The sequence below is a fragment of the Lithobates pipiens genome, unplaced genomic scaffold (assembly GCF_037356315.1).
Source record: "Lithobates pipiens isolate NorthernLeopardFrog02 unplaced genomic scaffold, aLitPip1_a1.2 Scaffold_8, whole genome shotgun sequence".
Taxonomy (NCBI): Eukaryota; Metazoa; Chordata; class Amphibia; order Anura; family Ranidae; genus Lithobates; species Lithobates pipiens.
This window is the reverse complement of record NW_027507903.1, coordinates 490,896,462-490,914,380: the sequence shown is the minus strand read 5'-3', so window position 1 is coordinate 490,914,380 and position 17,919 is coordinate 490,896,462. Positions and strand designations below refer to the sequence as shown.

General features: G+C 43.5%; 1 protein-coding gene across 1 annotated transcript in view; it reads left to right on the top strand.

The window, feature by feature from the left end:
• The window catches only part of BMAL2 (basic helix-loop-helix ARNT like 2), an 81,564-nt gene that overhangs the window by 34,113 nt on the left and 29,532 nt on the right, over positions 1-17,919 (top strand). Inside the window, exons 3-7 of the mRNA XM_077469070.1 lie at positions 1,320-1,358; positions 6,260-6,417; positions 11,340-11,419; positions 13,502-13,594; positions 16,326-16,443. Coding sequence (XP_077325196.1) covers positions 1,320-1,358; positions 6,260-6,417; positions 11,340-11,419; positions 13,502-13,594; positions 16,326-16,443 — 488 coding nt within the window. The remainder of the gene's footprint in view (positions 1-1,319; positions 1,359-6,259; positions 6,418-11,339; positions 11,420-13,501; positions 13,595-16,325; positions 16,444-17,919) is intronic.

Genomic DNA, 17,919 nt, shown 5'->3' with positions numbered 1-17,919 from the left:
TAAATTGGACCTTGCACTTCAGGCGAGGTCAAGTTTATTAAATAATGCCCCCCTCTATCCTAGTTAAAATGGAAGTTCAGCTAAAACCTAAATCTATCTACCGTATATACTCGAGTATAGGCCGACCCGAGTATAAGCCGAGGCCCCCAATTTACCCCCAAAAAACTGGGAAACCTATTGACTCGTGTATAAGCCGAGGGTGAGATATGCCTGTCCATCCCTGTGTGTGTGTGTGTCCATCCATCCATCCATCCCTGTGTGTGTGTGTGTGTGTCCATCCATCCCTGTGTGTGTGTGTGTCCATCCATCCCTGTGTGTGTGTCCATCCATCCATCCATCCCTGTGTGTGTGTGTGTCCATCCATCCATCCATCCATCCCTGTGTGTGTGTCCATCCATCCATCCATCCCTGTGTGTGTGTGTGTCCATCCGTGTGTGTGTGTGTGTGTGTGTGTGTGGCCTTGTGTGTCCAGCCTACCTGTGTCCCGAGCCTCCGTCCGGTCCCGTCCCGTCCCGAGCCTCCGTCCGGTCCCGTCCCGTCCCGAGCCTCCGTCCGGTCCCGTCCCGTCCCGAGACTCCGTCCGGTCCCGTCCCGTCCCGAGCCGAGCCTCCGTCCGGTCCCGTCCCAGGATCACCGCTCTTCGTCGGCGCCCATTCCCCTGTTCAAATGCCGCGCCTCCCTGTCTGTGATAGGCGGAACACAATTTCCCAGCAGCCTGTGTTCCGCCTATCACGGACATCGTCTCATCCTCGTCCGTAGTACGAGGATGAGACGATGTCCGTGATAGGCGGAACACAGGCTGCTGGGAAATTCAGTGTTCCGCCTATCACAGGCGAAGGCGGAGCCGGAGGCGCGGCTTTTGAATTATAGAATGGCCGCTGTCTGTCTGCTCGACACGCTGATCGAGCAGGCAGACAGCGATGACTCGAGTATAAGCCGAGGGGGGCACTTTCAGCCTCAAAAAAGAGGCTGAAAATCTCGGCTTATACTCGAGTATATACGGTAACCCTGTAAAGAACAAAAATCACTATACTTGCCTTTTCTGAAGCCAATCCAGTCTGGCCTCCAGCGGTGGCTGTTGTGTTCAGGGAGAGAGCCCACAATGCAGTGTGTGTGTGTGGGGTCTAGAAACCTAAATCAGGGCTGGCTTGCTGCATGTATCTAATTTTCATGGTCTTGTCATAAGGGCTTTATTCCAGTTATACGTTTTATTAGCGTGTACTGTTTGTCATGAAAGTTACCCTTTTGGTTTTATAAAATAATTTCATAACAGGTCACCTTATGCTGTGTGTACTGATTGTGTTATTTGCCCTCCGCAGAACCACAGAAGGGAATGAACCTAATGATCTGCAGAGCAGGTAAAAATATTAAATTGTTTCCAAATAGTTTTATACCACTCCACCCAACTTAAAGTGGTTAAAAAAAAAAAACTCAGATCCTGTTCCTTTAAGGCATGCTGTATAGCACAGTGCTTTTGCAGTGTAATTTTTACCTTCCTAACTTGTAAAAAACCTGGTTGATCCTGGTAGTTTCTGTGTCCCTCTGCCTCTGCTGATCACGATAATAATGGCTGCTGAGCCCTGATTATCGTGGTCAGTTTAGGTGCCTCCCTCATCTGCTGATCATCTCTGACAGTCTCTCCCCTCTCTCCCTCCCTGTCATCATGAGAGCAGCCCTCCTGCTGCCCCTCCCGCTGCTATTAAGCTGCATAATGTAGCTAATATAGTATCCCCTCTGGGCATCCTGCCATCCACTACTGTGGCTTTGTTTTTAAAAAAATTAAAAGGCTAAATACCTTTTGTCACACCTCAGCTGTGCAGTCACGTGATCCCCCTGTGATCCCCCTCGACCCCCCCCCTCCTGCTTCTCTCCATAGATCGAAGCCAGCCAGCACAGGGGATCACGTGAGCTCAGAGCCGCAGTGTGACAAAAGGTATTTGGCCTTTTTTTTTTTTTTTTTTTTAAAGAAACGTAGTGGATGGCAGCACATGTAAAGTCACAGTTACTTTAAGGAGGCCCCAAACATGCAGATATGATAATACAGATGATTATTCAATGCAGCTAAAATGGTCGCACTCAATAAAAATTGCAAACCGAAGATTCTCAATTTGATTTTGACTCAGCTTTCGCTGAGATAATCGGATGAAAATGTCTTTTGACCTGATCGTATGATAATCTGATCGTTAGTACACAGCTGTCGTCCGAAATTTTCCGAAGGGACAAACACGAAAATATTTCTTGTATGACACCAGATCGTATAATTTTCGTTTAATCAGTACAGTTTTCACCTGAAAATACAATACAAATACATTACATCCCTTCCGAATTTTTTTTTTTTTCTGTCATACGAGAATTTTTGTACTTTAGTAACCTATTCGCATTCCTAGCATGCAAAAAAAGTGGATGATAATTCGTCCTATAATCTCATTGTGTGGCTTAACTCGATCTTTGGTGTGTCCTTTGTTTTAAAGTTTTGGCGACACAAGACCGATATTCATGATTAGGTTGATTTAACATATAGTTAGCCAGATAAAACCATTAGGGCTCAATTACACTTGCTTTGACTTCAACAAGGCTTTATACAGATGTTGTTAAAGCTCTCTGAAAGCTAGTCACAGCTCCTGCCACTAAATAAAATGGTTAGCTTACAGTCCTGTTTACACCTGCTTTTGCTTTGCTTTGCTTTGCTTCGGCTTCACTTAAATTATACCCCATGTAGCTTCAGTGATGCTTCAATCCTCCGTAGAAGTCTATGGCAAAGCTTGCTTGAAGCCCCACCGAAGCCCCATCGAAGCCTTAATTGAATCACCAATAGGGATGGCCGAACTGTTCGCCCGGCGGTCGGTTCGCGGCGAATTTCGGCTGTTCGCAGTCCGCCCGATCGGCGGACTATTGCCGCTGTTCGCCCGGCGGACTTGCGTGTTTACTGTGTAAAAGAACTTTGACCTATGATGACACATCCATCATGGGGTACAGGACAGCCAATTGAGACATTACAGCACATGGACACTTGGACATTCCCCCTAACTTATAAATAGACCCGATCCGGCGGCCATTTTACATTCTTTCTACTGTCACTATAGGGAGAGGTTGCTGTGTGGAGCAGGGAGAGACTGCAGTGACCAAAATCGCTCGCTATTAGGTCCACAAAAGTTCTTTTAAGGACTGGTATGGTATAGGTGTAGTTCAGGATATAGGTTTGAGGCACTGCTTTTCAAGTCATTGTTGCAGCAGATTGTCTTTTGTCAGTGCTGAGAGAGGGACAGATAGGACACTGTGTGTTGCAGAGAGGGACAGTCAGTTTAATCATTAGCTGTTACTATTAGGTCCACAAAAGTCCTTTTCAGGACTGGTATGGTGTAGTAGTACAGGATATAGTTTTGAGTGCTATTCAAGTTATTGTTGCAGCAGCCTGTGTTTTGTCAGTTTAAATAGGGACAGACAGGAAGCTGTGTGTGGCAGTGAGGGGCAGTCAGTTTAATCAGTAGCTGTTACTATTAGGTCCACAAAAGTCCTTTTCAGGACTGGTATGGTGTAGTAGTACAGGATATAGTTTTGAGTGCTATTCAAGTTATTGTTGCAGCAGCCTGTGTTTTGTCAGTTTAAATAGGGACAGACAGGAAGCTGTGTGTGGCAGTGAGGGGCAGTCAGTTTAATCAGTAGCTGTTACTATTAGGTACACAAAGGTCCTTTTCAGGACTGGTATGGTAATAGGCTTGTACACGTATAATATTCTTTCTTCCAAATATAGAAAGAATATTATACTTGACTGCTGCCCTTCTGCTGCAGTAGTCCTTTATGAGTATAGGGACTGAGGTACAGTCTGCTAATCACAACCTACTAGTTCCACAAAGGTCCTTCTAAGGACTGGTAAGGTATAATGTACTACAGTATATAGGGTTGAGTGAGGTACCGTCTGCTAATCCTTAAGGACTGGTATAGGTCCACAATATATAGGGTTGAGGTGCACTACTGCTGACTTCTGCCCTTCTGCTGCAGTAGTCCTTTATCAGTATAGGGACTGAGGTACAGTCTGCTAATCACAACCTACTAGTTCCACAAAGGTCCTTAAGGACTGGTATAGGTGTACTATTTGGTGTGCAGTATATAGTTGTGTAATACACGTATAAAATACTTGCACATATAGAAAGCATAGTATAGTGCGTTTCCACTGTCCAGCATTGTGACTGCTGAGCGGTTCTGCAGCAATACTACAAAGAGTGACAAACGCAATCCAAAAAAAAAGTATTGTAACTGGTGTGATAGACCAGTGGCCCCAAAAACAATAGATTTAAGCGGGGTGTTATTACGTTCTTCCACATACATACTGCACTTCTGTAGAGAGTTTTGTCACAGGGTCATTTAAAAAATGACAGGCAGAGGAAGAGGCAGGCCCTTCCGCAGGGGTGGTAGGGGTAGGGCAGGAGCAACAGGCTTGAGCCAAAGTGGGAAATTGCAGAAGGTGCGTGCGATTACGTCAAAGGAAGCACCAGAATTGGTTGAGTGGCTCACTCAGCCTTACTCTTCTGCACCCTCTGCTGTGCATATTATGAGGGGCTCCCACCATCCCTGTGCTATGCTGACTTCCTCCTGGGGCTGCTTATGGTGCAGGTGCTGTATATCACGGTGCTGGTGATCATCTCCTGCACCCTCTTCTTTGCCTACCCTGACCTTCCCTCGCCTCCATTGTCTCAAGAGTCCTGAATTTTCAGAATTTCACATATAAAAAAAGAATGCTTGTAGTTGTCGATCCCAGATTCACCTCATACATGTGTTATGTCATTGGCCATGTGGTGGGACTATGTGTGCACAGCTAGTAATTATTTTGTGGCTGCAAATATGACCTGTAGGTTTGTAAAGTTCACCATCCCTGTGCTGTGATGACTTCCTCCTGGGGCTGCTTATTATGAGGGGCTCCCACCATCCCTGTGCTATGCTCATTATGAGGGGCTCCCACCATCCCTGTGCTGTGCTGACTTCCTCCTGGGGCTGCTTATTATGAGGGGCTCCCACCATCCCTGTGCTGTGCTCATTATGAGGGGCTCCCACCATCCCTGTGCTGTGCTGTCTTCCTCCTGGGGCTGCTTATTATGAGGGGCTCCCACCATCCCTGTGCTGTGCTGACTTACTCCTGGGGCTGTACCTCTGCTGTGCATATTATGAGGGGCTCCCACCATCCCTGTGCTATGCTCATTATGAGGGGCTCCCACCATCCCTGTGTTATGCTGACTTACTCCTGGGGCTGCTTACGGTGCAGGTGTCAGTGCTGTATATCACGCTGCTGTCAGTGCTTTCTTTCACGGTGCTGGTGTTAGATCACTCTATCACGGTGCAGGTGTCATTGCTTTATGTCACGCTGCTGATGTCGGTGCTCTCTATCATGGTGCTGGTGTCAGATCACTCTATCACGGTGCAGGTGTCATTGCTTTATGTCACGCTGCTGATTTCAGTGCTCTGTATCACGGTGCTGGTGTCAGATCACTCTATCACGGTGCAGATGTCATTGCTGTATGTCACGCTGCTGATGTCAGTGCTCTCTTTCACGGTGCTGGTGTCAGATCACTCTATCACGGTGCAGGTGTCATTGCTGTATGTCACGCTGCTGGTGATCATCTCCTGCACCCTCTTCTTTGCCTACCCTGACCTTCCCTCTCCTCCATTGCCTTGATGCGCTCCACAGTCCTGAATTGTCACAATTTCACATATAAAAAAATGCTTGTAGTTGTCGATCCCAGATTCACCTCATACATGTGTTATGTCATTGGCCATGTGGTGGGACTATGTGTGAACAGCTAGTAATTATTTTGTGGCTGCAAATTTGACATGTAGGTTTGTAAAGTTCGCCTCCCATTGAAGTCAATGGGGCCCACCGCGAACGTTACAGTTCGCTAACTATCGGCCGCATTCCGCGTCCATCGCTAATCACCAAGCAAAAGCAGGTGTAAATAGGACTGTAAGCTAACATTTTATTTAGTTACAGGGCGTTCAAAGAGCTTTAACAAAGCCATGTTTTGAAGCAAATGTAAGCTAGCCCTTAGACACAAATAAATAAACCTACTTGTTTAAAACAATAAACCTACAGTTTGCCAAAGGTAGGAAAAAACCCTTATAAAATATGGTCCAATGGGCAAAAAAAAATTCTTGATCTCCTTAGGCAATTGGATGCTCCCATGTCAATAATCTACAGTGCCATTTTTTTTCAATAAATATTAATAACCATTTTTATTTTGTGCAGTAACAAAATTTGGCTTCCTTGCAGAGAGGCTCACAGCCAAACTGAGAAGCGACGGCGGGATAAAATGAACACTTTGATTGAGGAGTTGTCTGCCATGATCCCGCAGAGTGACCCCTTACCCCGCAAGCTTGACAAGCTGACTGTCCTACGGACGGCTGTTCAGCATTTGAAATCACTAAAGGGTAAGTAGTGGTTTTCTTAAGTTATTATAAAGTAAAGCCTTGCCTCTCAGGGATTAATGTATGTGCTGGTACTCGTATTCATTCTTTGTCAGAGAAGTGTTAATTCACTGGCAGGCTTTAATACTCCAGCGATCGGTCTCCTACCTAAGCTCAGAGCTGATCTTTTGACACACTCTCTTGGCTGCTAATAAAGGGCTAAAACTGTCCTGTAAAATAAAGCCGGCCATTCATGGTTTGAAATTTGGCTGGCTTAGCAGGGACTGGCTGAATTTCAATCCATGTATGGGGCAAGTCTCTTTCTCATTCATTAAGGAATACAGGAAATGATTCACTTTTGGACTATAACGTCAACTACAGTAAGATCGGACATTGGTAAATAATGATGGGCTTGGGCGTGTTTGGGTCGAACCCGCCAGGATGACTGCACTGCACACCGCCAATCGTAAGCAGCCATGTGTATGTGCAGCTGCCAGTCGAGAAATGCCTCACTACCTATGATTGGCGATGTGCAGTGACAGCTTCCTGGTGGGTTTGATCCAAACGCACCTGAGCCCATCACTACTGGTAAACAAAAAAAATGTAGTCCAGTCCAGGATAACCCAACCCCCTTTCATTACAAATAGACTTTTTTACTAGTGTTCTGTGAGGATGGATATATTTTCTCCAGCTCTCGTGTTAAAGACTAACTTGATTTTGCTGAACTTTAAGTTTGTGGCCTGCTGATCCTCATTTGCACCTTGGGTGTTCACCAAGCTGCTGCCCCCAGTACTAGCTGTGCTGTGCTCTCTTGGCATCTTCTTTCCGGTATGCTTAGACAACCTGCTGTTGAAGGAATAGGCCAACACACTAGTGGTCACTGTAGCCCCGACCAGATATTAAAATTTTTTTGGATGCATCCTGATCATTTGAAAATCAAAACTGAAACCAATTAATTGTTAGGTGTGTCTGGGTCCATTTATAGACACAGCTCAGACCAGATTATTTCTAACTCTGGAAGAAGTTCAAACACTCTAATACTAGACTCATGCTATTCAGTCCAGGAGTTGACTGACTCACCGCTTGGGAGTTCTGGGTCTGATGGTAGCCTTCTTCAAGACAGTTTAATTAGTCCAGTTTTACCCCAGAACTCTATAATGCAATATTCTGTTGTTGTGGGACATGTTGGTCCAGTCTGTGGCCAGACCAGTTTTCTTGGCACAGAGGACCAGGTTGTCCCTGGCTTGGTGGGCCAAGAATACAGCTGTGGATCTGGGGGAAGTTCTTCCTTCTTTTCTGTCTTTAGAAAGATCATCATAATGGATGCCAGTCTGTTTGGCTGTGGAGATGTCCTGGGCACCCTGTTGATGCAAGGGGCGATCAACATTTGGGTTATTTGGCTGCCCCTGCAGGATTGTACAATTCTGCAGGAGAGGGGGTCACTGATGCAGATTCAGTGGCATCCATAAGGGATGAACCATTAGTCTCCCAGAGAGGTGACTTTGGCAGAATTTCACGTTGCAGCCTTGTCTGCTGTTTAAATCCCTGGAGTGAACAATTGGCAGGTAGACTTCTTCAGCTGCCGTTGTCTGGACCCGGGAGAAGTAATTCCTACAACCGGAAGTGTTCCAGAACCTGTCACAAGCGAGGGTTGCCAGATGCAAACCTCTTGGCCTTCAGGTCAACAGCAAACTGAAGAGCTTTGTCTCCAGGTACAGAGATTCTCTAGCAGTAGCAGTGAATGCTCTGATGGATCTGCGGGATCAGTACACAAAGCTCTGCCTTTTCTACCCTAAACCTTTTCCTTGTTGGCTTCGCAGGATCAAGACACAGAGCAAACCAGTGATTCATATTTCTCTAGTCTGTCCCAGGTGGAAGTGGTACTGTGACTTGTTAAGAATTTGGTAAAAATGCTATGGGCTGTGGGTGGAGATTTGTCCAAATCTTTTGTTTTTGAAGGGCTGGTTTGCCATTCTGCTGCACGGGGGCAGGCTTAAACGGCATGGCTGTTGAAGCCCAAGTTCTGAAAGAAAGGGTCACCTCTGAGTCTGTAATTACTACTTCAGAAACACAGATTTTTTTGTCAGTCTGCCAAGTCTGCAGGCTTGTACATTTACTAAAAGAACAACTATAAATGTAAGATTTTTGTGTCTGGGGGTGCATCCATTATTGCTGAACTATAATTTGATCTGTGTTTTGCTGCATGCACTTTTGGATTTGTTCCAGCTGTGGCGAGAATGGGATTTCCAGGAATAATTATGTCTTTTTATACTACTTGGCGCAGGTACTGTAAACTCGAGAACAATCTTGAGCAGTGTTAATCCTACATGGATGTAATCTCGCAAGAAAAGACCAGTATTGTTTTCGATGACGTGGCTTCAACTAAACTAAAACCCTCTTCAGCTTCTGCCAGTTTTAACTAAGGCAGGCCATACATGGTGCAAATTTTCTTTCCTGCAAACATGGGCTGCAGGAAAGAAATTCCCCCATTCAACACAAAGCTGACAAGGTAATCAGTAATTGTCTTTTCCCGACGGGGGAAGCTGTCCTTGCTGGGAGAATTCCAGAGATTATCGTTAGTAGCTAAAGCAGCTGCTTGCGATAATCGCAAGCTAGTCTGGCAGGATGGTCAATCGATCAACTTGGTACATTCAGCCTGCCCATTAATGGTTTGGTACCTGCTGAACTGGCCGAGATTTGAACCGTGTATGGCTGGCCTTACTGGCCAATTCTTAGGTGGGTGCTGCGAAAATTCCAATTCTTACTGGCTGGTGAGGAACTAGAAGGAATTCTAAGAATTGATTAGTATGGCTTGAGAAATAGAAATATCTGAAACACTATGTCATTATTGGACACCTCCTGCCAAACATCTGAAAGGGGCAACAGAGTGATGTACATAGGATCGGTTTAACCTGGAAAAATATTTGTAAAGTTACATATTTATTTTATTGAGTCAAAAACATTCATGGCCTGCTCACAAGAAACCTGCGCCGTGGTCTTGGAGTTGTTGCAGAGCATACAGTGCGTTCACATGCGTTGTGGTAACGCATGCATTTAACAGCAAATGACTGGTGTGAACAGTCCCTTACTGTGTAATTTAGCATAGTATATAATTCCTACAAACCAGTATTAACCCCTCCTTGAATTTTTACATTTTTTATTGTCATAGAACATTGAATCACACCTCTCTCAGGGTAAAACAGAAACCATTTGCTGCAAAGGGATTTAAAGTTGACATGTAATATGCTTCTATTCTGCATTCTCTGGTTCTTCCCTACCCACTTTAGAACAGAATGATGAAAATTTAGATAACCCCTTTCTGCTTTAATTGCCAATGATATACCCGCCTGTGATGACCAATAGCTCACAAATGTAAACAGTGTAGTGTTTACATTTTTTATAAATTTTTCATTGGTTGGCGCAATTACTGCTTGCCATTGCTAGTGTTATTCTGTTACACGTGACTAAAGGTGGAAACCGCGCAAATCTGTGCACAATCTAAAAAGTGAGCAGCAAATACAAAAGAGGATATCCTCTCTAATCACTTTCAATATAATAAGTGTTGCGCTATTTTATAAACCAACATAGAATCACATAAAATGAACAAAGTTATTTACAAAATAGTGTAGAAAGAGAAAAATTCACAGTACATACAAAAAAGTATATACAGTCAAAAACTATTAGTCCACAGTGAATAAATTAAGTGTTAATCTACTTCAAAGAAAAAGAGGAACACTCCAAAACTTCTGTCTTCCTCCGCCAACACCAGTGTCACCTTTTAACCACTGTAAAGCTAAGATGCGGGCTTACGAGATGCAAAGAGCCTTTTATTCAGAGTGGTCAAAAAACGGTGTGCCCAGAATGCTCAACCTCAATGGCAACTGTCCATGTCAATCCCAATACTGTTCACCAGCATTGCTCCTCAGGAATTTTATGAGCTCAACACAGGTAAGTATATTCATGTAAAGCAAACTGATAAACACTTATTATTATTATTATTATTATAATACAGGATTTATATAGCGCCAACAGTTTGCTCATCGCTTTACAACATGGGGCAGACAGTACAGTTTCAATACAATAGGAATCAGAGGGCTCTGCTCTTTAGAGCTTTACAGTTTAGGTTCTCATAGTGTAAACCGCAGAAAACACTTTTTTTATTGAGCAAAAAACGCACTTACAAACATAAACTGGTATGCGCATAAAAGTGTAATCATCAAGCCATCAATATTGGCATCAACTTCCAGTTCACTTCCTCTACACGATGATGTCATGGGGGGGCGTCCCCTAGACGTTTTGTCATAAACAGACATCTTCCAGGACAGAAGTGGAGGGGGGTTTGATGACCTGCTACCACCTTCGAACATGTGAATAGTGCCAGTGGGGTCCTAAACATAAACCTATTCGAATCATATCCTGTCAGTTAAACCATCATTCTTAACTAATGTGAGAGTAAAGTATGTAGCTCTCTTTCATTGCTTACAAGAGTGGTGCTAGGAGGTACAGTCCCCTTGAAGGACAGTCTCAGCCTGAGGAACCCCTTAGTTGTTCTAAACAAATCCATCATTCCAGTTGCCTCTTTGTGTACTTCCTTGGTGTGAGCTGAACATTGTTTCTTCTTCCCTTTTTTTTTTTTTTTTTACTATAAATTGTTCATTCTTTGAAGCAATTTTGCAAATATCTATTATATGCAATTATTATTTGAACTGCATGTGCAGCCTTGACAACATGGACTTTGTGCCAAGAAACTTGTTGGATAGCAAATTTAAGCCTATCTATGATTTATACTGTGGAGTTGCAATAGGCCTTTTCGTGGTTTTAACACAGTTGTGAATGTCAAAGAATTTATTTTTATTTTTTCCACATAAAAAAATCTCTTAAATCTCCTGTAGCTGGAGGCTTCCCATCTCTTGTGTTGTATACAAGTCACTTTTTATTCATTTCAGGTTCCAGCAACTCGTTCGCAGAGGAAAGTTACAGGCCATCTTTCCTGCAGCAGGATGAGCTCAGACGGTTAATCCTAAAGGTTGGTATGGAATGTTTTCTTCTTGTCCCTCTCTCCTTGGGGTCCCGGCTTTTGATTGGATAGATTGATAGCAGCACAGCCTTTGGGGGTTACCTTGCGGGCGTGCTCCCGAGTCCAGCATTTGCATCCATAGACACGGATGCCATACTCGGCCCGCCCCCAGTTCCTGCGTCATTCAATTTGATTGACAGCATTCGTGTCTATGGATGCAAATGCTGGACTCGGGAGCACGCCCGCAAGGTAACCCCCCCTGGGAGAGCGCTTCTCCTAGGGGGTTATCTGATGCAAGGAGAAGCCGCAAGAGCTACCGAGGTATAACAGAAATGGACGATCGGGGCCACACTGTGCAAAACGAGCTGCACAGTGGAGGTAAGTATATGTTTGTAATTTAAAAAACAAAACAAAAAAAAAACAAGCCTTTACAATCACTTTAAAAAAGTATATAATATAACTGGATACTAACAATTTATAGGTAAAGGGAATATCCGATTGCCTCTTGGGGGATCAGGAAGGAATATTTTCCCCTGCTGGTGCGAATTGCATAATGCTTTGCTTTTTTTTTTTTTTTTTTTGCCTCCCTCTGGATTAATATGAATATATAATGTGGATATAAAATGTCTAATCACCCCTGTTAAAATGTCAGGTTTCTGTGATGTAAAAAATTGAGCTTTTGTAAAGAAGAATGGGCAAAAATGTCACTCTCTAGATGTGCAAAGCCTGTAGAGAGACATACCTAAAAAGACTTGCAATGGTAATTACAGCCAAAGGTGGTTTTACAACAGTGGTGGCCCATGCACTACGGGCGCTGCCCCCCCATCCATGCACCAGGTCCCTTTCAGGACACCAGACGCATGGATTTCTATAGTGAGGACGGGAGGGGGTGGTAATTTTTGAAGCACCTGATTAGAGCCAGAGAGCTTAGAGCCAAAATAGGGTGGGCTTGGGCGCAGAGAGTGTGCCCTGATTACACCCAATTGTGTGATGATAGCGAATTAATTTTTCGCTATTTTCACTCTAACCTTCCTCCCTGCCAACCAGGAGGCAGGGCATCAGACATATTTCCTGATTGGCCAAAGCGTCAGGCCACCCTATTGGATGCCTGGCACTTAGGAATAGGAGCGGACTCAGCCGACGAGACACACACTGGAGTGGAGGTCGCCGCCACTCTGGTGCACTCACTACACTGAGAGGAGCTGCCTGGCGGTAAGTGCCAGGGGGGTCTGTCAGAGCCGCGAGCCCTGGGAGGGGGTGGATTGGTCAGTGGGCACAGGTGGCTGCCTTTGATGGGCACAGGTGGCTGCCTTTGATGGGCACAGGTGGCTGCCTTTGATGGACACAGTGAGGCTGCGTTTGATGGGCACAGGTGGCTGCCTTTGATGGACACAGTGAGGCTGCGTTTGATGGGGGGGGGGGTTCAGTATTTTTCAGTTTGTTTGCCCCCCCAAAAAAAATTTGGAGCACCAACCTCCACTGTTCTACAAAATATTGACTCTCAGGGGGCTGAATACAAATTCACGCCACACTTTTCAGATATTTATTTGTAAAAAAAAATGGAAAACCATTTATCATTTTCCTTCCACTTCACAATTATGTGCCACTTTGTGTTGGTCTTTCACCTAAAATCCCAATAAAATACATTTACATTTTTGGTTGTAACATGACAAACTGGAAAATTTTCAAGGAGTATGAACACTTTTTCAAGGCACTTGTATGTAACTATATATTGAGTTCACTTTTAAAATACAATGAATCCAGTACAGTAATATATTGCAGCTTACAGATCCTTAGATGTGGTGGCTGCTCTAGTTTTCCTTTCAAGGTAAATAGATTTTCTGCAAATACAGAAAATGCCTTTTGTTCCTGCCAGAAATGTCAGTGTCCTTGTAACTTTCTGTGGACTGAACTGAAATCCCAAACGTTATCCGCTTTCTCAGCTATCTTCTGTGAATTTCACAACCCATCCTCCCTATGTAATGGAAAGGAGATTGTTCTCCTTGTTGATACAAGCTGAATACAGTCCAGTTAAATTTTCTCATTTGCTAGTTTTCTTCTCGCGTCCAATAGGCTCTTTTTATTTTTTAGGCAGCCGACGGCTTCCTGTTTGTGGTCGGATGTGACAGAGGAAAAATCCTGTTTGTGTCTGAATCCGTGTCGAAGACGCTGAAGTACAGCCAGGTACATGATGCTGTCTGATACTGTCTGCCCAGAGCTGCCAAGTCCCCTGAGCTTGTTTCCTCTGCCGCAAATCCCAGTGCAAATCCATCCTCCAGGAAATTGTTACCGTAACCCAGAAATACAAGTGAATTTGTGAATGCCTGTCCTAGTTTAACGAGAGGCGCGGATGTATGTGGGGACATTGTTCTCTGCAGGGAGCTCTTTATCCGGCAAATCAATAGCAAGATGGGAGTTATTATCGGAGAATTAAAGTCAGATGGGGCTGTGACACATTGAGCCATTAATAGGTCACTAAACATGAAACAAATGCTGATCTTATATGAACCGGTTGCTGGTAACATTAGCAGTTCCATGAGAAACCTACCTTCTCTACCATGAGAAAACGTACCCACATGCAGGGGAAGCATTGTTTAAGTGGACCTGTCATTAAAGTTCACATGTCACATGGATTATTGGAACACATGTCAGCATTGGGAAATTCACATTGCTTGGTGTGTAAAAAAATAATAATAATAAAATGGGGGGGGGGAAACTTCTGCTTCTAATCTCCCTCCTGTGACATATAGCCTAGATAGATATCACGTATTCTATGACTACCATGAACACTGTGAGTGTTCATGTCATTAGAGACTGCTGGGAGTCTGTTTCCAATCTGACAAACCCTGTCTGGTAAACTTTATGTGGAAACACAAATGTTAAAACATTAAAATGCTAATTAAAAGATTATTTCCATTAAAAGGAATATGAATATATATATATATATATATATATATATATATATATATATATATATATATATAAAATTGTAAAAAAAAATTTTTTTTTTTTTTTTTTTTTAAGCCCAGCTCTGTACAAAAAAAGAAATTCCCTCTGGCACCTTTTTTTTTTTTCTTTTACTCACCTGAATCCACTGTCAAGTGACCCTTCAAGGTGCCTCTTCCATGGATGGAGACCCCAGCAATCCAGTGCTGCAATTTGCCTCCTCGGCCAAAGGGTGTTACACTGCTGCAGTCTTCTGGAACTGGAGAGAACCCTAGCACTGACCAGCGAATTGGAATTGTCCATGTTGACCCCACTGGCATCCACTGCTGTCTCTAGGCCAATGAGGAGAAAGAGCGCAGATAGAGCCTCTGCTCTTGTGCACATCACTGGCTTGAGATCGGGCTTGGGAAAGTATAACCTTAATGGATAGAATGCATTAAAGAGGCTGTAAACCTCCTATGAGGAAGTTGTACCTATAGGTAAGGCTACCTATAGGTACTGTAAATATCTTCTAAACCTGCTCAGTTTAGGAGATATTTGCTGTACACTGCGCTGATGATGTCATCGGTGCATGCGCTGTAAAGAAGCGGCCGCCCATGCCGTTTCTTCAATAGTGAATGGTGTGAAAGACGGCTCTGGCCAGTCACGGAGCCTGGAGTCCGGGGCCCCAGAAGGAAAAGGGGCGAGCATGGATGCGGTCTACAGCGGGGACTGCACAGGCTTCGTTTGCAGGTAAGTGTCACATAACATGCTAGTATGCGATGTATACTAGCACGTTATGCTTTTACTTTGCAGGGGGGAAAAAAGGAAGGCAAACCTGTCAGGGTTTACTTCCTCTTTAAGGTAAAACACCTTCTGCCTTTCGAGCCACTTTTTTAAGTAGATTTATTTATTTATTAATTTTAATTAAAGTGCATGGTACCCTGAATATTTTTGTGTTCACATGTGCAAATATATAAGCCTAGGGCAGTGCTATTTTAAGTTTTTTGCATAGCCTGTTCACATAAAGTATGTGTATTTTATAAATCAAAGTCTTATCATTTTCATGTACTTCTTCCATCTGAAAGCACTGAAGTTCATCTGTGTTATGTGGTGAGTTTTTAGAGGTACAGAACACTATGCTGGCACACAGCATGCCTGTCTTGGGTAGTTGGTTCAGTAATCAGGCTTCCAACCAATCACAGCCTGCCACTGGCACACACCCCCACCCAATCACAGCCTGCCTCTTGAACACTCCCCCTGCTTAAGCACATCCTGCATATTGTCTCAGGCTGAACAGACTATAGAATACAGGCACACAGTGTGTCTGCTCAGTGTCCTGTAACCCCCATTGTCAGGTGGAAGAGGTGCATGGTCACATGACAGAATTTTCTAACCTTGTAAAAGAAAGATCATCTTTGAAATTATTCAAAAGCAGTTATGGTGTCTGCATAGTTATAGTATAACTATATTTATTTGAAAGTGTCTCTAATTTTTAGTTTGTTCACAACTACTTGTCTAACTCTGTGATTAGAGGGAGATGGGGGTTAAAAGGTAGTTTAAGGGGATAGTGTTCCTGGATATAAGCCTTGCTTTTTGTTAGGCTTTTTTCCTTTTTTGAGTGTTTTGTACAGGCAAGCGGTAATTGGTAATCGGGTAAGTGAAACTGTTTCTCCTCCCCCTTAGACAAATCAAGCTATTAACGCTTGCAATGTTGGCACAATCCCAATGCAAGGAATCATTTTTTAGTTGCCTGGAGTTGGGCTTTGATGAAAGGAATGCATATAACAGGAGCAAAATGTGGGGAAAGGACTGGAGGTGAGCGGTCAGAGCAATATTCTCCAGCAGTACTGAGTATTACAGTAAATGCTAATAGAAGAAATAAATTCTCCATCAGTAAATAGTGAGATGCCATTCACACTGAAAGGTTGTTTAATGTAAATTTCCCATTATAATCGCCATCATCCCTTTTATCATTTTTTCTTTTTAGGCTGACCTGATAGGACAAAGTCTGTTTGACTATCTACATCCCAAGGATGTTGCCAAAGTAAAGGAACAGCTGTCCTCCTCGGACATCACCCCGCGGGAAAAATTAATCGATTCCAAAAGTAAGCGAACTGTGTCTATAGCTTATGCGCTTTCTCTTGAATTTCCCACACCTGTGATTAGTCTTGGAGAAGCATGTGACTCACGTGACAAAAGACACAGTGATGACACAAAGTGCTTTTCAAGCCAATCCCACAAACTACTATCTATATGTAAAATGGCCTAATGTAACAGCACAGCCATGTGCAGAGAACTTTCAACTCGTCCTATAAAATCAGACGCAATTTATGGACAATTTAACTCTCATCGGCAGTTGTCTGTTGCAGATTTTTTTTCCTGGCTCAGACTTGCACAGCTACTGCATGCTGATAAGGAGATGTATGTACATGTACACTAAATTACCAAACGTATCGGGACGCCTGCCTTTTTAGGGTTCAGTATTGAATTGGCCCACCCTTTGCAGCTATAACAGCTTCAACTCTTCTGGGAAGGCTGCCCACAATGTTTAGGAGTGTGTCTATTGTCTTTATTGCATGTCTTTATTGCACTTTGCTTTGTGCACTGGTCCAAATAATTTGGTGGAGTGGGGATTATGGTGTGGGGTTGTTCTTCAGGGGTTGGCCTTGGTCCTTTAGTTGCAGTGAAGGGAACTCTTAAGGTGTCAACATACCAAGATATTTTGGACAATTTCATGCTCCCAACTTTGTGGGAATAGTTTGGGGACGGCTTCTTCCTGTTCTAACATGACTGCACACCCGTGGACAAAGCAAGGTCCATAAAGCCATCGATGAGCAAGTTTAGGGTGTCCTGAGCTCAACCCAATAGAACACCTTTGAGATTAATTTGATTGGAGACTGTGAGCCAGGCCTTCTTGTCCAACATCAGTGACTATCCTCACAAATGCACTACTGGAAGAATGGTCAAATATTCCCATAGACGCATTCCTAAACCTTGTGGACAGGCTTCCCAGAAGAGTTGAAGCTGTTAGTAAAGGGTGGGCCAACTCAATATTGAACCCTATGGACGAAGACTGGGATGCCATTAGAGTTCATGTGCATGTAAACGCAGGCATCCTAATACTTTTAGTAATATAGTGTATATATTTAATTATATATAAAGATTATTTCTTCCTTGTGTGGCTAACTCTTGTGGTGACCAACAAAGGATCAATTTCTTTTTCGATCTATCTCGTCTGGAATAATCAGTATAGAATCAACAACCCATTTAATGGATATGCCACACATGGGTAAGTAGATTTTAATTCCTAGTTAAGATATGATTGTAGCTTCCAATCCTAAGTCATCAATCAGATCTCTGTTTCCACTATTCAGTCTTATGGTCTAATCTATCAAAATATGACCGTATTCCGTGCTGTTAATTGATACAAAATTACTGATATTATTCCACCCTGGGCAATCAACTCCGTTTATCAGATACAATCTAAATTGAGTCTACATCAATTGGAATCAAGGTTATGGCTTTTTGATTGCATTTAGATATGATCATATTGATTGAATTACCCATCAGTTGGATAATAA